This window comes from Neophocaena asiaeorientalis, unplaced genomic scaffold, assembly GCF_003031525.2.
Source record: "Neophocaena asiaeorientalis asiaeorientalis breed wild unplaced genomic scaffold, Neophocaena_asiaeorientalis_V1.1 scaffold15, whole genome shotgun sequence".
NCBI classification, from domain to species: domain Eukaryota; kingdom Metazoa; phylum Chordata; class Mammalia; order Artiodactyla; family Phocoenidae; genus Neophocaena; species Neophocaena asiaeorientalis.
In genome coordinates this window covers 10072604-10095926 of record NW_020185328.1, presented here as the reverse complement: position 1 = coordinate 10095926, position 23323 = coordinate 10072604, and the positions used below count along the sequence as shown (strand labels likewise).

The 23323-nt window shown below is 41.6% G+C and overlaps 1 protein-coding gene across 1 annotated transcript in view; it reads right to left on the bottom strand.

The window, feature by feature from the left end:
• The window catches only part of AK5 (adenylate kinase 5), a 226893-nt gene that overhangs the window by 20008 nt on the left and 183562 nt on the right, over positions 1-23323 (bottom strand). Inside the window, exons 11-12 of the mRNA XM_024734553.1 lie at positions 10391-10554; positions 7823-7939 (exon numbers count right to left, since the gene is read on the bottom strand). Coding sequence (XP_024590321.1) covers positions 7823-7939; positions 10391-10554 — 281 coding nt within the window. The remainder of the gene's footprint in view (positions 1-7822; positions 7940-10390; positions 10555-23323) is intronic.

Below are 23323 nucleotides of genomic sequence, written 5' to 3'. Positions count from 1 at the left end.
GACTCATAACCTTTTTTTTTTTTTTTTTTTGCTAAGAGTTCATTCCAAAGATTAGAATGCACTTATAAACAGACTCACTGATTCTATAGCTGAACAGTGTGACGAGACAGTTCAGAGCAATCAGGCAGAGCCATACACTGTCATTATCCACACATCCAGGAAACTCATCTGCGTCGTCAGGCTAAGGGCAGAATTTCAGCTAAGAGGCTTCTGGGAGGAAAAGGCAAGAGCAAACCCCTGCATTTCACTCCTGTTAACATGTGTTTAGCTTGGCTGCTGAAATGTTGGGTTCACACAGGAAAGCGTTTCCATTTCACACCAGGGAGTCAGGCTAAGCACACACCCTCCTTGAGATGAAAATAATCGATAATAATACCTACTGAATAGGACTGTAAAGATTAATACAATTAACACAATCCTGAATAGGACTGTAAAGATTAATACGATGACACGGGTAAAGCATCTAGTTCAGTTCCAGGCACATTTTAAGTGCTCAAAAAATAACAGCTATTATTCAGATAGTTATGTATCCTGTACGATTTTAACTGCACGAAGATAGGTAGAACCAAGGCCGGAAGAACAGACATCAGAGTGTTATCTCTGGGTGGTTAGTTAGTCTTTGTTTTACATTTTCCTGTATTGTCTCATATCTATATAATTCCTACTTCTATAATCAGAAAAAATATACATAATTTTGGAAAAAAAACCATAACAATGTATTGAACATCATACGCAGGCTTATACATATATAAGGCACATTTCAAGGATTTCAGCCAATCCTCCCAGCAAACACTGAGGTAGCAATTTTTTCTTTTTTTAACTGAAATATAGTTGACACACAATATTATGTTCCTTTCAGGTGTACTACATAATGCTTTAACACTCGCATACATTAGGAAATGATCACCATGATGAGTCTAGTTACCATCTGTCCTCATACGAAGTTATTACGATATGACCGACCATATTCCCTATGCTGTATGTTATATCCGTGACTTATTTACTATACAACTGGAGGTTTGTACCTCTCAATCCTCCTCACTTATTTTGCCCACTCCCCACCCCCTCCCTTCTGGCAACCACCTGTTGGTTCTCTGTATCTATGAGTTTGTTTTTGTTTTGGTTTGTTTGTTTGGTGTTTTAGATTCCACATATAAGTAGATCATGAGGTATTTGTCTGTCTTTGTCTGACTCAGTTCACTTAGCAAAATACCCTCTAAATCCATCTATGTTGTTGCAAATGACAAGATTTCTTTTCTTTCTTTCTTTTTTTTTTAATGGCTGGAGGTAGCTATTTTCCACCTATATTTTATAGAAGAGGAAATTGAACTATGTAGAGTCAAATGACTTGTCTTGGACTTATAGAGCCAGGCTCTAAATACAGGCCTGTGCCACGAAGTGACTATAACCAGGGGTTCACAAATGGGGTGGGAGCTGGGGATGGTGGTCAGAAACCCCAATTCCTCCTTCATATTCCATCTCTCTCTCTCTCTCTCTATGAGTGCAATAGTGCTGTCACTGCTGCAAACAGTTCGGACCCCATAGGCCTAAGTTCAGATATTTGCCTTCAGACCCAGTTTAAAAAGTTCCCAAAGGAGAACAAAGATCATAATTTTGTGGTTGTTTGCACACAGTAGTTGACAAAAAAGATGCTTATCTTTACCCTACACCTTATTTATCACACTTGGCCATTTGGGGGTTTCAAAGAATATTCTACTACCACTGAGAACAATACAAAAAAAAAGACATTGAAAAGGATATTTTCCCCAGCACTTCCAAGCAAGTTTGTGACCTTTCCGGACTGTCCCAGAGACCCTGCCAGGACTCTCGGACCTTAAGTTCACGGGCAAGGTCAAGTGTGGGATAATCTGGTGGGGGGCTGCCACCTTGAAGCCTGAACCTCAATCAACATTACTGACTGGCAGCAGTGAGCGCTCATCTCCCTTGTGTGTGTGTGTGTTTTTCTTTTTTTTTAAGGTTTTGCCCTCTTGTCTTTTAATGGCGTGTTCACACAACTGCCAATTTCTAATAAGCAGGGAGCCCCTAAAGGGCCCCGACCACCCCTTCCTCTTCTCTGGATCTCCCCTCACCCTCGGCCTTGCAGAGGCCCTAATTCAGAGGTGGTGCAGGAAAGATGCCCTTGTTCCTCAGTTCAAGAGTATCCCCAGGAACCTTATTTACAGCCTGGACACTGGCTGGAAGATCAAAATAAACAAAAATGTAAGACAATCCGAGGAATACTTAATATTGTTAAGATGTCAATACTACAAAAGTGATCTACAGATTTAATGCAATACCTATCAACGTTTCAATGACATTTTTTTGTTGTTGCAGAAATAGAAATATCCACCCTAAAATTCATGTGGAATCTCAAGGGACCCTGAATAGCCAAAGCAACCTTGAAAAAGAACAAAGTTGGAGGGTTCTTACTTCCTGACTTAAAAACTAAGGCCAGGGATAGACTGGTTGGCCATCTAGAGTCCTGAACTCACCCATCCTGGGTTATAAGCAAAGGAGAAAGGCATGACGGAGCAGGAATTTATGGGCTTGAATGAAATGTGATTGAAAAATGGGTGACCCTAAAGCAGATAATATTTTATAACCTTTTATAGCTTAGGAAACACATTTATGTGTGTTACATCTTTCTTACTTCCTGACTTAAAAACTATTACAAAGCTACAGCAATCAAAACAGTGTGGTACTGGCATAAAGTCAGTAACTTAGACCAATGGAATATAATATAGAACCCAAAAATGAACTCTCGGATACACGGTCAAATGATTTTTGAAAAGTGTCCAAGACCACTCAATGGGGAAAAAACAGTCTTTTCAATCAGTGGTGTTGGGACAACTGGTGATCTCCATGCAAAGAATAGAGTTGGACCCTTACATTACACTGCTTACAAAAATTAGGTCAAAATGGATTAAAGACCTAAATGTAAGAGTGAAAACTGCAAAATTCTTAAGAGAAAACAGGGGAAAAAACTTCATGACAGTGGATTTGATAATAATTTCTTGGACATGATACCAAAAGCACAGGAAATAAAAGCAAAAATAGATAAATTGGATTATATCAAAATTAAAAACTTCTGTGACTCAAAGGACACAATCAACAGAGTAAAAAGGCAACCTATGTAATGGGAGAAAATATTAGCAAATCATATATCTGATAGGGGGTTAAAATCCAGAACATACCCCAGACTCCTACAATTCAACAACAAAAACCAAATAACCTGGTTAAAAAATGGGCAAAAGACTTGAACAGGCATTTCTCCAAAAAAGACATACAAATGGTCAACAAGCACATGAAAAGATGCTCAACATCATTAATCATTAGGAAAATGCAAACCCAAATCACAATGAGATACCACTTCACACCCATTAGGATGGTTACTATCAAAAAAATAGACAATAAGTGTTGGTGAGGATGTAGAGAAACTGAAACCATTATGCACTGCTGGTGGGAATGTAAAATGGTGCAGCCACTATGGCTGGCAGTATGTATGCATATGTATTGATTCCTCAAAAAATTAAAAATAGAATTACCATATGATCTAGCAATTTCACTTCTGTGTATATACCCAAAAGAGTTGAAAGCAGGGTCTTGAAGAGCAATCTGTACGTGTACATTCATAGCACCATTATTTACATTGACAACCTTCCCTTCCTTAGCACACTATGTTGGATACTGAAGGCACAGATCATTAATTCGATGGGGGGAAAAGTAGGCTTGGGAACAGAAGATAGGGTGGTAATAGAGAAAGCACATACAGACTTACCCCTAAGCTGTGGACATGAGTTTGCACCTGGTCTTTAGTGGTGTTGTGTATGGTAGCCAAGCAGATCCTCAAAGGACCTGCCTCTCAGAGCAATCAGCTATAGTATGCAAAAACATCAGCCTAACTAACTGAACTGGATTTTTTTCAGCCATAGATGGTCCCAAGCATCAGACACACATCAGTCTCTGTGTTACAGAAGGGCTGGTGAGGCATCTATGGGCTGGAAAACCATCCGTAGGCCTGAATGGGCTTCAAACAGAGTCGCAGGCCTGACAGGTACACAAAAAACACTCACTGTGCTCTCAGCCAGGCTTTTTACTCTGAATATCTGGGGAAAATCATACATCTGCATTTGTCTTTGCCAAATTTCAAATGAAATGCTTGCCTGTAATTTGGACGGGGCTGTACAAATGATTGCGTCCCTTCAGGGCATAAATGAATCAACAGCGGCTCATTCCGTGTTTGTAGCATCTTTGTTGTCCTGGTCAGGTTTAAAGCAGTGCTTGTTTTGGAGGGCTGGATGTGTTCTCTTGCACACAAGCCAAACTGATATTAGAATCTTCTAAATTGCTGTACCCAGGGACAAATCAAGATCACGCTTGATCTTTGCAAACTCCTTCCAGCAGAATGCAAAAGACTGTCTTCGTAGACATCTCACTTGAAGGTCGCCAGTTCATAAATGAAAGGGGCACTTGTATATTTTTGGAAGTGCATCATGAATTTTAGCATTGGTTGAAACTATCCAGTCATCATGTTGATGACGCTTTCTCACTCCAAAGTTCTAGTTAAGCCTCTTATCTGACACTTTCTAAAACCTGTCTGAATGGGACCCACAGTGGGGAAGGAAGTTTTGCTTTACTTTAGGAAGATCGTATGGATGATTTGAATTCATATTTACCCAAAGGCCAGGGATAGACTGGTTGGCCATCTAGAGTCCTGAACTCACCCATCCTGGGTTATAAGCAAAGGAGAAAGGCATGACGGAGCAGGAATTTATGGGCTTGAATGAAATGTGATTGAAAAATGGGTGACCCTAAAGCAGATAATATTTTATAACCTTTTATAGCTTAGGAAACACATTTATGTGTGTTACATCATTTGATGCTCACAAAACCCTCTAAATAGGATTTGGCAGCTACATCATTTTCTCTATTTTACAGAGAAGGAACCTGAAGTTGAGTGACACGCCCAGGGTCACACTAATCTATGACCAAGGTGAACATCCAGCTTTTTTGACTCCAGACAGCGTAAGTGATGCGCTTTAAAGATGTCACTGTGGGAGGCTGTAGATGTATTAGGTCAAAATGGATTAAAGACCTAAATGTAAGAGTGAAAACTGCAAAATTCTTAAGAGAAAACAGGGGAAAAAACTTCATGACAGTGGATTTGATAATAATTTCTTGGACATGATACCAAAAGCACAGGAAATAAAAGCAAAAATAGATAAATTGGATTATATCAAAATTAAAAACTTCTGTGACTCAAAGGACACAATCAACAGAGTAAAAAGGCAACCTATGTAATGGGAGAAAATATTAGCAAATCATATATCTGATAGGGGGTTAAAATCCAGAACATACCCCAGACTCCTACAATTCAACAACAAAAACCAAATAACCTGGTTAAAAAATGGGCAAAAGACTTGAACAGGCATTTCTCCAAAAAAGACATACAAATGGTCAACAAGCACATGAAAAGATGCTCAACATCATTAATCATTAGGAAAATGCAAACCCAAATCACAATGAGATACCACTTCACACCCATTAGGATGGTTACTATCAAAAAAATAGACAATAAGTGTTGGTGAGGATGTAGAGAAACTGAAACCATTATGCACTGCTGGTGGGAATGTAAAATGGTGCAGCCACTATGGCTGGCAGTATGTATGCATATGTATTGATTCCTCAAAAAATTAAAAATAGAATTACCATATGATCTAGCAATTTCACTTCTGTGTATATACCCAAAAGAGTTGAAAGCAGGGTCTTGAAGAGCAATCTGTACGTGTACATTCATAGCACCATTATTTACAATAGGCAAAAAGTTGAAGTAACCCAAGTGGCCATCAATGAATGAATGGATAAACAAAATATTATTCATCTTTAACAAGGAAGGAAATTTTAACATATGCTACAACATGAATGAAACTTGAGGACATTATGCTAAATGAATAAGCTAGTGACAAAAGGACAAATCTGTCTGATTCCACTTATGTGAGGTACGTAGAGTAGTCAATTCATAATGACAGAAAGTGGAACAGTGGTTGTCAGGGGGCGGGGGACAGGTAAATGGGGAGTTTAATAAGTGTAGAGTTTCAGTTTTGCAAGTTGAAAAGAGTTCTGGAGATTGGTTGCAAAACAATACGAATACACTTAACATGACTGAAGTGTACAGTTAAAATCGGTTAAGATAGTAAATTTTATGTTCTGTAAATATACAGAACATGATAAAATATTACCATCATTTTTTAAAAAACTAGAACAACCCTCCCAATTCCATTTTGTAAAAAAGTGGTTAATTATGTAAAAGTCTGAGCTCCTAAAGTGGTTTGTTTGGTGGGAGAAGGCTGTTTAGATTTCTGGTACATGAGTGCCCATCAGGAACCACCTGGAACTGCCACAGTCCCAGGTGCTGCCACACACATCCATTTCTCCCTGCCCACCCCCATCTTGTTGATAAAGGCTCCTGAGTTGAGATTCAGAAAGTCAGTCCCGGGGGTTAGGGCCCACCCTTGGCAACTGGGCCAGGGAATTTCTTCTCTGACTCTGGTTGCAAATAGGAAATGCAAGGGAAGGTGAGCAATTGTCCTTTGAGTATTTAGATACCATCTAAGGAAATTAATTAAAACAGAGACTCAGAAAGAGGTCAAACTAACTCCCAGGGAACACACAAGTACCATTACCCCTAATCGACGTTGCAGTGTTAGAGATGGATGGAGATAGGCCCCCCCAAATCTTAGTCCTACCAGTAGTTGTCACTTACCAGTGAGTTGGCACTTACTAGCTGTGGGGCTGTGGGCAAGTCATGTAACCTCTCTGGGCTTAACTCATCACCTTTACCATGAAGAAAATACCTGCTCTCTCTCTCTAAAAGGTTATTAAAAATATATCAAATGAAATAACATATATAAAAATGTTTTTAAAACTAGTCTAAAGAGATCTCTGTATAAATACTAATTCTTGTAGGCTCTGGAATCTTTGTTTAATAAATGGGGACAATTGTTTCCCTCTTGCTTGGACTTTGTAAAATTAGAGATAATGTGTGTAAAGTGTGTAGCCCAGGACTTAGCCCAGAGTAGGCTCAATAAATGATAGGAACAATATTTTTTTACTTCCTGCTGTTCCCCTGTGAGTGGCCTCCTAGTGAAGAGGGTGGGACATATATCTGATTCTGGGATGGTCATAGGGGTACATATATCTGATTCTGCCTGTCCAGCAACCTTTCTCCTTGCCTTCTTCTAAGGGCATCCTATTTTTCTTTGGGTAATTCCCTTTCCTTTCTTTTCATGGTTCAGGTGTGGTGCCCATTCTCCCTCCTTTCTTCCCATCCTTGCCCTGGTCCTCCAGGCTGGATCAGGACATTCCTGGATATCCACAGTGATTGGTTCAATGATGAGCCCAGGACCTGATAATCCAGGATACTGAAACAAAACCCTGGGTGTTTTGCTGGAGAATAGAAACACTTTTCTGTGAGATCACTTAGATGGTAGAATATAAGCCTGTAACAGGAAGAAAATGAGGCCGACGCAAAGAGAGAATATCCAAGAGATGGAGAACGTCAGATCACTGATGAACGAATTTGAATACATGGATCCAACCAAGTGTGAACTGCTCTTGGAAGTTTTAGTTACTTGAACCCATAAATCCACCACCAGCGTTCTCACCCTCCACCCTTTTTTTGGCATGCATGCTGAGTTTCTGCCATTTGTCATAGGAAGTTTTATTTAATGTAATTGAGGAAGGCATCGACTTCGAACTTATCCCCCGGCCTCGATGATGTCCCCTACTTTTCTTCTGCTATGATCCCCATAACAACACTCACCCTACGTCCGAACTCTTCCCCTTGCTTCACTTCCTGAGGATAGCCATCAATCAGGAAACCCTTGGTGTTTCTGAGGTTGGCCACCATGGCCTCCTTCAGGAGCTCCAGAATGATGCCCTGGAGCAGAGGGAGAGCAGTCAGGACCCGAGCTCTTCCACAGAACAACACTGGAGTCAGCACAGTTCTCCCGAGCCATCCCATCACGGCAGGGAGAGAGATAACAGTAAGATGTTGAGAACAAACTTATGGATACCAAGGAGGGAAGGGGACGGGAGTGGGATGAATTGGGAGACTGGGACTGACATATATACACTAATATGTATAAAAGAGATCACTAATGAGAACCCACTGTATAGCACAGGGAACTCTACTCAACGCTCTGTGGTGACCTAAGTGGGAAGGAAATCTAAAAAAGAGGGGATATATGTATACTTATAACTGATTCACTTTGCTGTACAGCAGAAACTAACACAGCAGCGTAAAGCAACTATACTCCAATAAAAATTAGTTTAAAAAAGATTAACAGCAGGCAGCTATATACTGTATTTCATCACCCCCAAATCTCACCCTCCCCCCATTTTAATGTTTATGGAATTGGTAGGTACCTTACAGTCAGTACTGGGTCATAGTTTAATAGTGTTTTTTTCTTACCAGTATATTTTTATTGGTTATATTTTACTGAGGTGTCTAAAAATAATGACATCTTAGGTTAGGTGAAATATAGTGCTATATTTCATACAGGAGCACGCCTTGAATTAGGCCTAATGCCAGTTTAAAACTAGACAAAACACAGTATAAAATGTGCTTCACAGTTGATTTGTTCCAGTAACTATTTTATAAAATTTGACACGCACCGCCTTGAGGAGACTTTCAGTAGATATGAAGTAGCACTTTCTAGCAATATCACTTTGTTAAAAAATTTGGTTTAACTTGCGCTTATGGAAAATAAGGAAGGAGGGATACATGGAAGCTTAGGAATGGATGTAGGAAACTGCCCAAACTGGGGGGAATTCCTTGTGTTCTCTGGGTCCCAGGCATCCTCTGACTTTTGGCAGGGACTTGGGGAATGCAGCCATCATAAGGGCGGTCAGAAACTATCCCTAGATAATAATGAATTAAATCTGCATGAAGCTTACATTTTAGTGAAAAAGACAGATAATAGATGAACAAGTAAATATATAGAAATAATCAGCTAGAGAGAACTACTAGGAGCAAAATTAAAGCAGGACAGAAGAAGCAGAATGTTACAGGTGCTGTTTTAGATGAGGTGCTCAGCAAGGGTCTCTTTGATAAATTGTGATATTTAAGTAGAGATCTGGATGAAGTAAAGGAGCAAACTATATGCATATATGAAGGAAGAGGGCTCTGGCTAAGGAAAGAGCAAGTGCAAAGGCCCTGAGGCAGGAACAGCCTGGCCTGTGGGAGGAACAATGAGGAAGTGACTGGTTGGCTGAGAGTAAACCTGAGAGTAGTGGGGAAACAGCGTCAGAGAGCAAGCTGGAGTCCAGAGCCACGGGAAGGACTCTGGATTTCATTCTAAGTGTGGTGAGGAGCTGTTGGAAGCTTCTGGGGAAGGGGATAAACGTTTTCGAGAAATCACTCTGGCTGCTGTGAAAAGAGTAAACTGTATGGGGAAAAGAGTGGGCAGAAGGAGGCCCACTGAGAGTCATCTGCAATGGTCTGTTTCCTTTCATGAGGACCATTCTGGCTTCCAGGTGGGAAACAGACTGTAGCTGGTTGAAGAGGAAGCATAAATCTCTGTTAACTAATAGGGGCTGCATTGTAGGAGCCCTGAATACAGAGCCTAGTGTGGGACCTAGTCTGGAAGGGATGAATGTTTTTTGATACCAGTGGCATCTATCTTCTCAGAGACGGACAGTGACTTGAAAACAAACAAAAAAAGGTAAATAAAAGGGATATATATATATATATATATATTTTTTTTTTTTTTTTTTTGCGGTACATGGGCCTCTCACTGTTGTGGTCTCTCCCGTTGTGGAGCACAGGCTCCAGACGCGCAGGCTCAGCGGCCATGGCTCACGGGCCCAGCCGCTCTGCGGCATGTGGGATCTTCCCGGACCGAGGCACGAACCTGTGTCCCCTGCATCGGCAGGAGGACTCTCAACCACTGCACCACCAGGGAGGCCCAAAAGGGATATTCTTTACTTCAGCCACACAGGGAAGATACCAAATTTCAAGCTAATGTCATTATACCAAAATGTTGTGTTTTATTTTCCAGTAGGTTCTAATTCTAAGTTCTGCTGCACCAAGCTCACTTCTGCTTTGAAGATTTTAACTCTAAAGCAGGGACCCATATTAGAAGAAAATATGAAACAGGGTAACATTGAAGGGGCTGGCAGAGCAACAAGACCGAAGGAACCTGGGCCTGGACAACTTGGTCTGGCAGATGGGTCTCTGCTGCCCACCTCCTGCCTACCTCTGGACTGTTACATAAGAAAGAAATGAAAAACAGCTATTGTCGTTTTTGGGTTTCTTTGTTTCAGAAGCTTAGATTAATTGCAACACTCCCAAATCTCTCCCCAGCCAGAGAAGGCAGCTGTTGCTTACTGAGGGCACCAGCTCTCCACGTTCCATGATGTTTCTGATCAATTTGCTTCTTTCAGATTCTGATGACAGCTCATTCCGCAGGAGCTTGCCAGTCGAGAGATGTGTAAATCCATATTTTTCCACCAGCTTTTCACACTGTGTGCCTTTGCCAGAGCCTGGGCCACCTAGAAAAGAAGTCGTGTATCAGACATCCATCCCAAATCTGGTGCCTCATTTTGGGCTATAGTCACCATGGTGAGCAGGCCTCAGTGCTTCATCCACCAGCATGGACTGAACAGTGATGATTTACCGGGAGCATGTCCAGAGCTGTGGATACAGTGGAGAATGGGACACAGATCTTGCCCTCAACAAGCTTATTGTCCATGGATGGCAGATGGTGTTGTAGACAAAACACAGCAGTCACTATAGGTGGTGTAGTGGGGAGGAGTTCCAGCTGTTACAGGGGGCAGAGTAGGGGTCCACAATCCCAATTTGGTAGACATGCATGTCAGAGAAGTTTCCTGGGGCACTGAATCCGCTCATATGCAAAGCACGGACCACATTGCCTGATACACTGTGAATGTTCAACAAATGCTAGCCATTACTTTTTTTTTTTTTGCAGTACGCGGGCCTCTCACTGTTGTGGCCTCTCCCCTTGCGGAGCACAGGCTCCGGACACGCAGGCTCAGCGGCCATGGCTCACGGGCCTAGCCGCTCCGCAACATGTGGGATCTTCCCGGACCGGGGCACAGACCCGTGTCCCCTGCATCGGCAGGTGGACTCTCAACCACTGCGCCACCTGGGAAGCCTGCTAGCCATTACTTTTAAAATAAATTGTTTTTAAATTTATGGTTACCAAAGTGGCAAGAGGAGGGGGATAAATTAGGAGTTGGGGATTAACATATACACACTACTATATATAAAACAGATAACCCACAAGGACCTACTGTATAGCACAAGGAACTATACTCAATATTTTATAATAACCTATAAGAGAAAAGAATCTGAAAAAGAGAAGATAAATATATAACTGAATCACTGTGCTGTACACCTGAAGCTAGCACAACATTGTAAATCAACTATATTTCAAGAAAAAATTTGTCTTCATTTTCAAACACAGACCTACAGAAGAGGTATGAATACAAAGAACTTTCTGAAACATTTGAGAATCAGCGGCCAACCTGATGCCTCATGGCTACAGAACATTTTAATGCCATTTCCTCCGGACAAGGAACCAAACACATCCTCCTAAATAACTCCATCTTCAGACCCCATTCACATTTCAGTGGTGTTGTCCCAGTCATCTCAATAATGTCTTCTGAAGCCGATGGATCAAGTTCAGAATCACGTGCTGCCTTTGGTTGTCATGTCCTTTTGGTCCTTCTTCCCGAAGGAACGGTTCCTCCGTGTTTCCCTGACACTTTTGAAGATTATAACTAGTCATTTTATAGAATGTCCCTCAATATGAATTTTTCTGTTGTTTTCTAGCTATTATTACTGATGATCTCCCATCGTCCTTTGATGAACATTACATCTCGACTCTTTCCTTGCCCCTCCCTAAGTTCAACTAGGTGCTAAGTTGTAAGCTTTTACATCTTGAAAATAATAATAGCTAACCTTTGCCAAGTGCTTACTGTACTGGTCACTGCTCTAAGCATTTTGTGTATATTAATTTTAAATGATCTTAAGAGAGGCAGACACTGGTATTATTCCCATTTTACAGATGGGGAAGCGGAGGCACTGAGAAGTTAGCTGCCTTAGGTGGCAAGAGCAAGTAAGTAGCAGTCTAGGATTCGAAGCCTGGACTCTGGCTCTCAGAGGTGTTCCCACCTCTCGTGGCTGCTGGGCCCAGATTCACCTCCATGGTTCAGGTCCTTATGCTCTCGGTGTACAGCAGCCATCCTGCCTCTGCGTTGGGCAATGGGTGAGGCTTTGAGGTCCAGCAGACCTGCTAGCAGGATGATGTGCCCGAAAAGCATGTCACCGCCCAGCTCAGAGCATTCAGTGGCTTGCCATTCCTCACAGAATGAAATCCCAACTCCTTAGAGTGGCATTTCTAGCTTCTAGAATCTAGTTCCATCCAACCTCTCCGACATTTTTCTTCATTTCTTATCCTCACCCAACATTGTTATGTCCAACTGTAGACTCTCCCTTCCTCAAGACATACTTTTTAAAAAAAACTTTACTTTGAGATAATTACAGATTCACATTCGTAAGAATAATATAGAGAGATCCCATGTATCCTTTACCAATTTTCCCTTCTGGTGACATCTTGCAAAACTACAGCATAATATCACAACCAGAATATTAGCATTGATGCCATGAAGATAGAGAACATTTCCATCACCACAAGAATCCCTCATGTTTTCCTTTTATAGCCACACCCACTTCTCTCCTACACACAACCCCTCCATCCTTAACCTCTGGCAACCACTAAATCTGTCTATAACTATGTCATTCTGAGAAAATTATATAAAAGGAACCATAGACATCAAGATATGCTTTTCCAATGTGCTTTTGCTATTCTCGGGTCCTCAGCCTGGAAGGCTTTTGCTTCCCCCTCTAACTATCAAGGTCCTCTTTATCCCTTAGGCCTGGACCCAGTGCTGTCCCCTTCTGGCATCAGCTTGCCCCCCTCACCTCCCTTGGGGTGAGTGATGTAACCAGGGCTTGGGTGCCCTTGGCCTTGTCTTATGCTTGGTCTAGGTCTCCCACTCGACTTTCTGCCCCACAGTGCCTATAGCACAGCACCTGTACACTGTAGGTGCTTCTTAATGCCTAGAGGATTCCCTGTTAAAAGGAAATATTGAACTGAAATGTAAAACACATAGCAATGAGGATTTACGACTTGTTCTGCAATTTTCCTGGCTGGCCTCTCTTCATATTCAAAACTCCTTTCTCAGAACAATTGGCAAGACCCCTCTTAAGGGGCATTAGTTGTGGTCCCTCATCAGTAGAAGGGCCTCTCACTCCCTCTCCTGTGCCTTGGCAGGAAATCCAGGAAAGGTGCACGTTTTCTGACTTCTGCTTATCCGTACAGCTGCTCTCAGCCAAATGGGGTGGGTTCAGACCCCTCACAGTATTGGCATGGATGGCCTAGATGTAGTAGGAAAACAGCAGTTACAAAGGCTTGCAAAAACAATGCAGACCATCTAGCAGGAGCGGCCGATTGCCAGCTGATGCTACATTTGCTCCAAGCACTGTGACTCCTGTCTCCTGAGATAATGGAAATGGAGAGTGGAAACAAGCGAAGGCCACTCAGGGGAGAAGGGCTTCCAGATAAAGGAGTAAGGGGAACAAAGGGCTAAGCTCCTGCAGTGGCTGGATTTACCTAGAAACTCTTTTGCTGGGATGGCTGGAAACCAGTCACATGGGAAAGATATTTTCAGACTTGGCTTACAGGGCAAAAATGCTGCGTTCCAATTATTTTCTTCCTTCAGCAACCTACTAATATGACTATTACAGTTTTTGCTCCTCTAAAATGTTATTTAATACATCTCAACACAAAGGCAATTAAAAATCTTCAGCTCAAATTAACCACAGCTGTGTGTGAAACGGCAGCCACTGCCCCAGTTAGAAACCTTTTGAGGGAGCGACAGCTGCAAATCCTTAACATTCTTGGGCAAACGGTGCAGGCACAGCGGAATTTTAAGTAATCTACACAATGGTTTGATTCTTCCCACGGCTCCAAACCCAAGAACAAAGTGATTATTATCACTGCCGTGAAGGCACAAAAACTGCTAGGAGATGTATGAATTTTCATACACTGTCTCTGACATTTCTTTGAGGCCTTCACTTATGACTTTTAAATGAAAAGCAATGGAGCCTTGAAATCCTTCTGGGATAATTTGTTACATGGGAAAAACTCTTTCGAGGTGCCACATATCTGAACAAGTGGGCTGTGTTCTCTGGTGACGAGACTGCTGACAGAGATGAGTAGCTGTCACATTTACTGTCATCTCACTGATTTTTCCTGTATCACTACTCAAGGCTCAACCCCTGAACAAACCTATACACAATACTGCGTGCTGTGATTCACAGACAGCCTGGGGTAGGAGGTTCCATTTCGAAAGGGTCTGTCAACCTTCAAAAAAAAAAAAAAAAAAAAAAAAAAAAAAAAAAAAAAGTGAAAATTCTTTATTCTCAACCAACGTGATTAAAATTTTTTTCCATGTGAGGCCAAAGGTGCTATATTGTGAGAAGTGTAGATACTGTGAACGTCCAGCTCAGTGCATCTCTTCCCTTAACGCTGCACCGAAGGAAGGGGAAGAAGAGCCTGCAGGAGATTTGGGAGCCCAGGGTCCATGGCTGGATTCTCCCTCGCGCATTCTCCTTGGTACCTGGTGTTCTCTGAGGTGGAAGTGAAACAAGGTGCATCACCTGAGCATGCCCGCCTGAGCCACCTTTTCCAGCGTGCTTTTTATCTTCTGGGGCAGTCCTCTCAGGGGACAGCTCCTGGATTCATTAGTTAGGCTCTGCAGGAACAGACCTGCCTCCTATGTGACTTTGCAGGGTGCCTGGCCTCAGGGCGAAAATAACAAAACGGCAAAGCTGGTGTGTTAGAGCACATTCTGCGCTCAGAAAGAAAGCCCAAGTAAATACTGATGTCAGGTTGATAATTAGCTGGATCCCAAATACAAACAAATGCATGGAGGTAAGTTTCTATTACACTTAACAGTGTCTTGAATAGTAATGGTGTAGAGCAGGCTCTAGTGTCCTTGGTTGACATTTTATTGTTATCTTGTTAACTGTAGGATGCAACCTGGAACTAAGCATGAGGCCTATTAATACTGCTCTTCATTTGACAAACATCTGTTGGGCAGCTACTGGGGTCAGACATTGTGCTAAGAGCTGGGAATCAAAAGATTCAGAGGCCCTGTCTTCCATCAGAGAACTCACCCTCTAAGGGGAAGCCGACAGGTGAGCCCAGCATCACAGCAGTGTAAGGGGGCTACAAGCCAGGCCTGTCAACACCACTGCAGGGGCGCTGGGCGGGACTCCTCGCTCAGGCAGGGGAAAGCACGTATGATTACCTTTGCTAACACCGGGGAAGTGTGGAAAAGAAGAGCAGAAGGCTGAGCCTGGTATCTTCAGCCAAGTGACTTGGAACGTGAAAAGGTCTTGCAGAGAACGGTGGGACGGGGAGCATGGTGTACTGGGAAGGGCACAGGACAGATGGGTCAAGTAATAACCCCTGGCTCTACCACTTACTAGTCCAGTGGTTCTGGGTGAGCCTTAACTTCTCTGAGTCTTAGTTTCCTCATCTGTAAAATGGGGGGAAATAAGAACCAACTCTCTGCCTCATTCTACCTTTGCTCTCCTTCCTCCTCATCTTCCATTCCTGACCAGTCAATAAGCTACTTTGAAAAGTTGAGTCTACATTCGAAAAGTTTCTGAAATCTGTCCCTTTGTCCCAAATCTCCCTTGTCACATCTCTCTGCCAAAAAAAGTTGGTGCTTGATAAATGCTACTTATAACGAGAGGAGGTTACTCATCCCGTTAGTTCTTCCTGAGTTACATCTGCAGGGTGTCATCCAGCATATCAAGGTTGGAATCAAACATTATCCAGAGCTTCCCTGGTGGTGCAGTGGTTGAGTGTCCGCCTGCCGATGCAGGGGACACAGGTTCGTGCCCCAGTCTGGGAAGATCCCACATGCCATGGAGCAGCTGGGCCCGTGAGCCATGGCCGCTGGGCCTGCGCGTCCAGAGCCTGTGCTCCGCAACGGGAGAGGCCACAACAGTGAGAGGCCCGCGTACCGCAAAAAAAAACAAACAAAAAAACATAATCCAACAACAAGTATGGGGACTAGCCATCACTCCGAGACGTCCAGACCACTTGCAGGTAATTAAGATATATATTAGTGTGTGTGTTCTCACTCACACACACACACACACACACACACACACACACACACACATTTGACTGTACATTTACAAATATATGTATCTGGTTTGGAAAACTCATAAAGTTTATTTTCTCTAAGGCAAAGCAGAGGGGACAGCATTCTACAGGTTCTAATGTCATCAACAAAGCTTTGCAGGCCTTAATTCCCATCCCACCCCAGCCTCACTGTTCTCTAAACCTCTTTAGCACCAATAACCTTCATCACTAACCCACTTTTAGCTCGCCTTTGATCTGGATGAACTTGAGAGTTCATCATTACTTGGGTCTGTCCTCCCACCCTGCTCGCGTCTTCTTCTTCTCCCTGGCTCTTTTCTCTTGACCTCACTTCTTCTCAACTTGTTCTCTGTTCTCACTGTGACCTCATCAAGTAGGTCCATTCCCTTCGGGCTCCACTCACCTCCCTGACCAGCTGGACACCAGGCCCTTTCAAGTAACTCTGAATCCTTTGCACCCTTTGAATTCTATTGTGCCTGTGATGAGAACCACCAGCCTGCTCTCTGCCCAACCCACCATTTACTTGATTTGCATCTACTCTGGGTAGCTAAGAATTCCATACGAAGGTCAGAAAACCGAGCCAACTGGGTTTCTATCTAACTTCATAATAGCTTTTAATGCTTCTTGGCAGATAATTTTCTTTTGCTGATACCAAATTCGATGTCCAAGGATGGATTCTAATATATTTCCCCATTGTCCGTAAATCCTCAAACATACTCTTATTCCTCTCACTTTTAACAGGCATTTACATCTTCCTATTATTCACTAAGAAGGTGAAGATTATCTTCTTTCCTCAACATTTTCAAAATATGTGTATCTTCATCCTTTGTCCTCCATCTCTCCTTTCTCTCATTTGGAAGATGCTATACAACTAGTCAGCCTAAGGCTAACTTCTCTGCTTTGGCTCTCATAGCACCTCAGCGTTTTCCTCCATAGCATTTTTCACAGAATATAATTACTATCTATCTGTCTGTCTATCAATCTATCTATCTATCATCTATTATCTATATATCCATTGTATATATCTTTCACCTATCTCTTATCATCTATCATATCTATCAATTATCTATCATCTATATCTAACCATCATCTATATCTACCTATCATCTACCCATCTACTGTCTCTATCACCTATCCTATCTATCTATCTATCATCTGTAGTTTACTTTAAGTCTGTCTTCCGTATTAGACTTTACAGGATATGAGTATGCTTTGCTTACCACAGTGCCCAACATACTGCCTCAAATACAGTTGTCTACTGTGTTTATAAGTTGTCTACATTATAATAGTGACTGAAATAGTAAATACTTTAATGGTGACTGGATCCTTTCTTCCTGCCTGCTCCAAAAACTTGATCCTCTCTTTCTAGTCCACATTAAATTCATTCCTCTCTGTTGGCACCATCTCTTCTGTAAACAACATGCTTAGCTCTTCCCCATCCAAATGAAAATATTTCCACCGTTGTCTGTATCCTCTAGTTATCTTTACATTCTTTCGCTTTTTTCCGGTAGCCTGAAACTGCCCATTTCCATTTCCTCCTCTTTTATTGACTCCTTAGCCTCTTGCAAGCTACCTCCTACCCTCATCACTCTCTGAAATTGATCTTTAAAGTTCGACAGTGATTGCATAATTGTCATCTTATTCAATGACCTTCTTCTAGTCTTTACTGTCTTTGACTCTTTAGTAGCATTTAACACCACTGATAAACATCTTAAAATTCTCTTTTCCCTTGATTTCCAGACACACAATTTGCCCATTTTCTCTCCCTTCCTTTGCCAGGCAGAAACTCACAGAGAGTAGAAACTGCTTTATTTATGTTGGTCTCCCCACAGAACCTTGCGAAGTATCACAGGCAATTGTTGAATAGAGTCAATGTCTAGGAGCCTTATGGCCCCACAAGAGTGACAACTATATTCCTTTTCCCATTAAAGGAACCCTGGACCAAAGGAATCGAGTTCTAGGTTCACACCCCAGACCTTTATCTGGTGAGATGACTTTAATGGAGTCACTTATCCTCTCTGAGCTTCAACCTCTTCAATTACAAAACAGAGGTGATCAAAATGCCTATTGGTTGTGAGGACAAAATGTGATAATGCACATAAATTGCTTGGAACGGTAGCTGGCACGGTGAAATACTCAATAAACATCGTGATTATTGTCTGTAAAATGAGGCAGCTTGTGTTAGTGCTGCCTAGAAGTCCTCCCAGCTCTAACATTCTGTGCTTTTACAAAGATTAGATACATCATTTTATATTGTGGTACTATTTTAACATCTTTAAAGACAGCCTTCACAGTCACAGCCTGTGAAGGTATCAAATCTTCTGTAAATCAAACTATCCTATTTTTAGATAGTCCTCAGTGTTGTTTAAAAATCTATCAGATTTCTACCTCTTGAAATATTTCTTTCTGTCTGAATGAAAATGGGCTTCAAGATCGGGTTCGGGTTTTTGTAACTGAATGATTCCTTTAAGAGAAAAGCTATTCTGCCATCACATCATGAAACGACTGTGCCCTAGGAGTGATCCTCAAGCACTGTGGGCCCGTGAGTCACTTTAAATATCCTGTGTCTTGGATGAGCTGTGTCACCATGCAGAGTTTCAGCAGGGTTGCTGGGAATTGGCTCTCTCTGACCAGAAACAGTTACGAAAAATAGATCTTTATCCTCAAAGACAGTATCTCTATTCGTTCTGAAATGCACTGCTGCTTCAGGTTATTTGCTGAATAGGATGAAGAATGCCAGTGATAGGGTCAGCTGAAGGTTATGTGGAAGAATTTCACACGGGACTGGGAACTTCTTGATAGCAGGGACTGTGCCTTATTTATTGGTACGTGGTGTATAGTAGGCACGCAATAGTTATCAGATCAATCAATGAATAAATGACTGAATGAATGGATGGTGAATAATCTGGGAGCTTCAGGGAGGTAGCCTCCTAACACTGGGAGTTAGGAGACCTTGGTTCTAGACCATTCCTGGTTTGAACTAGCCGAAAGATCTTGGGAGAGTCACTCTGTCTCCTCAGATGCTATAGCTTCCTTGTCTGTAAATCAGAGTCTGGATTAAATTAGTGTTTTCCTGTGCTATTTTATATTACATTTCCTAAATATTCCAGATTCTCTTCAATAGTGCTTCTCCCCGAGGAAATATTATTCATCCACACCTTTTAAACTTAAAAGTCCCCAAGTGACTTGCTTTGGCCAATGAACTGGGGGCAGAGGTGGATGTGTGTCATATTTAGGCAGAGGTTCTTATAGGCAATGCATGGTTTTCTGTGTCTCTTTGCCATGAAACTAGTAATATTTTGGATAGTGGGGGCTCCATCAGAATGGTTACCAGAGTGAAGCCCAGTCAACTGTTGACAAACATATAGCATTAGTCCAGAAAAGGAAGACGAGGCGGAGGTGGAGGAGGAAGAAGAAAAAGAAGAAACATCTTTGTTGTTCTACATCACAGAGATTTTTAGTTATGCTTCTTACTACAGCATAACTTAGCTTCTTCTGACTGATACGTTCCCAAACTTGACTGTGCTTCAGAATCACCTGGGGAGGTTGAAAAGTTGCTGAATCAGCAGATCTCTGAACCTCTGGGGTTGAGGCCTTGGAATTTATAGTTTTAGAAAGTTCCCCAGGGAAAGTATACAGATATTGGCAATTGACTTTGAAATATGTTAGGAAAAAAAGATGTATTGATGGATGGATAAAGGGGTGGATAAAGGGAAAGATACGTGATAAAACAGTTATTGTAAATGTTAATGGCAGAATCTAGGCAGTGGGTTTACGAGTGTTCACTATAAAATTCTTTCAGCTTTGCTGAATATTTGAAATATTTTCAAAATAAAAAAAGATCTTAAAAAAATTTCCTCAGGTGATTCTGATGGTTAGCTTGATATGAACTTCTAGACTAGATAATCTAAGGAAGGCCATTTGCTGCGAATGCCCCAGTGGTCACTGCAGGGAGTCTGTAGTGTTGATCTTTCTTTTAATATTTACAATGTAATAATTCTGAGATAATGATTCTTTCTGAGATAAAGATTCTATCATGAGTGAATACTTTGGTTATATATGGCTATAACGGTTAATGAGAATCCGTATTGCCTTATCAAAAGCAAGGCTATCCTTTCTGTTGCAGATGAGGGAACTTTTTGTTTTCTCAGCATCGAGCTGGAGGTAACGGGAGGGGGACTATGGACGATTTTATACCAGCAGAGTGGGTCAGAGACAAGTTCGAGAGGTCACTGCAGACCATTCAGATAAAGGTATCTGGTTCACAGTGCTTTTGGCTTGATATTTGACCATAACAAGTATCTATCTATATGTTTTATTTGTAATAATTCATTTAATGCTTACAACTATGTGAAGTAGGTGCTCTTTGTAACTCTATTATACAGATGAAAAAACTATGCCCAAGGGCCAACTGTACCTTGGTAACCACTAAGCTCTATAGCCTCTCATATGTAAGGTCATTCTGGAAATCAGACCAACTTGCTGTGCAGAAAAGCACTGTACAGTCTTCAGTCAATCAGAATGGTCACCGGGAGATGGGTTTTCATCATGGACCCCTAGGATTGCCTGCTGAAATACGGGCTGTCCGGTAGATATTGCATGAAACATACTTATACTAAACACTGTCACTGCTTATCTAAAAATCCAAATTTAATTGTGTCTCATATTTTTATTTGTTAAACCTGTCAAATCTATCAGACCCCACCAGTTATTAGCTTAGAGACTTTTGGGAGACAAGATTTTATCTCTGTTCTGACAACTGTAATGGTTCGTGATTCTGCGATTCATTCAGCTAATACCATCACAGCCATAGCAAGACACGTGAAATGTCTAATTAAGACAAGACGCTGAAACTGGTTTCCATGACTCTAGCTCTTACGTAGACAGATGACAAGGAAGGTTCAGGTCTTGGGGGAGAGGAAATCACAGGCACCATGATGGTGATTCCTAAACATTTACACCCCATGATGCTCCTACAGCTCATAGCATCGCAACCCCATCTCATCCCAACAGGGACAGAGACAAGATTTCCAAACTGCTCACAAGTAAATACCACTAAAAATCCTGTCCTCTGTTTCTTCACCCGGAGATCTCCAGGGTCTATTCCAGACACAACTCAACAAACTTACAGACTGGAGCCTTCTAATAGGCGCTTCATCAGGCTCTGCTTGTTTGGGTCTCTGAATTCTTGGACTTCATTCTTCTAGAGTACTCATCCTCTTCCAAATTCTTAAACTTATCAAGCCACCTCTTCCCCTGTTTTGTAGACCCTTCACACTATGATCTTAGGCACACATTAAATGACTATAATAGGCAATTTATGATCCAACTTCTCCTCTCTATTTTTTCCCTTCTTTTATTTTTTTTAATTTTTTTTTTCTTTGCGGTACGCGGGCCTCTCACTGCCGTGGCCTCTCCCACCGCGGAGCACAGGCTCCGGACGCGCAAAGCTCAGCGGCCATGGCTCACGGGCCCAGCTGCTCCGCGGCATGCAGGATCCTCCCGGACCGGGGCACGAACCCGTGTCCCCTGCATCGGCAGGCAGACTGTCAACCACTGCGCCACCAGGGCTGGCGCCACCTCCCTTCTTTTATATAAAATAATTTTTCTTGACTGTACAAGAAATATATGCTCCTTATTGAATATTTAGACAACTTGAAAAAGTGAAAAGAAGAAAAATCTCCCATGGTCTCACTCCCCAGATGTAACTGCCAAAAATACATTTTTTTTTGTTTCTTTGCAGCTTTTTTTTTCTACATATGATTTTCTGGTTTGGTTTTTGTTGGGAATCTGTCCGCTTTGATATTTCTCCTCTTTGGGCTTTTGTATTCTCATATGAAAATGAGCTTGTTGGACTAGATAAATTCCAAGGTCATTTCCAACACTACCCTTCTATGTTTTTGTCTTTGTTAGGGAACTTGGAGAATATTTGTGCTTGCGATCTATTTTTGTACTGTAAAAGGAAGTGAGGATATTTAAGATGGTTAGGGACATTTGCAGTGAATGTTAGTTGGATTCCATCTGGGGTTTTGTGTTCAATTTTGGGCCATACCATGGAAACTGGAAGTCTTATGCACTGTGATGAGAATATAAAATTGGTGGAAACTTTCTAAAGGGCAACTTGGTAATATAAGTCAAAAGTTTTAAAAGTTTTCAGGTCAATGGATTTATCCTAAGGGGAGAAAATCATGTTTTAGTTACATAGATACTCACAGCATTTTTAATGAAAGCAAAAAATTTAGTAAAAATGCATGACAATAGGAATAAACTCAATTAATTATAATATAGCAATACAAAGAAATAGTATGTGGTCATTAAAATGATGCATTGAGGAATGTACAGTGGAGAAAGGACAGCCTCTTCAATAAGTGGTGCTGGGAAAACTGGACAGCTACATGTAAAAGTATGAGATTAGATCACTCCCTAACACCATACACAAAAATAAGCTCAAAATGGATTAAAGACCTAAATGTAAGGCCAGAAACTATCAAACTCTTAGAGGAAAACATAGGCAGAACACTCTATGACATAAATCACAGCAAGATCCTTTCCGACCCACCTCCTAGAGAAATGGAAATAAAAACAAAAATAAACAAATGGGACCTAATGAAACTTCAAAGCTTTTGCACAGCAAAGGAAACCATAAACAAGACCAAAAGACAACCCTCAGAATGGGAGAAAATATTTGCAAATGAGGCAACTGACAAAGGATTAATCTCCAAAATTTACAAGCAGCTCATGCAGCTCAATAACAAAAAAAACAAACAACCCAATCCAAAAATGGGCAGAAGACCTAAATAGACATTTCTCCAAAGAAGATATACAGACTGCCATCAAACACATGAAAGAATGCTCAACATCATTAATCATTAGAGAAATGCAAATCAAAACTACAATGAGATATCATCTCACACACGTCAGAATGGCCATCGTCAAAAAATCTAGAAACAATAAATGCTGGAGAGGGTGTGGAGAAAAGGGAACACTCTTGCACTGCTGGTGGGAATGTGAATACAGCCACTATGGAGAACAGTATGGAGGTTCCTTCCTTAAAA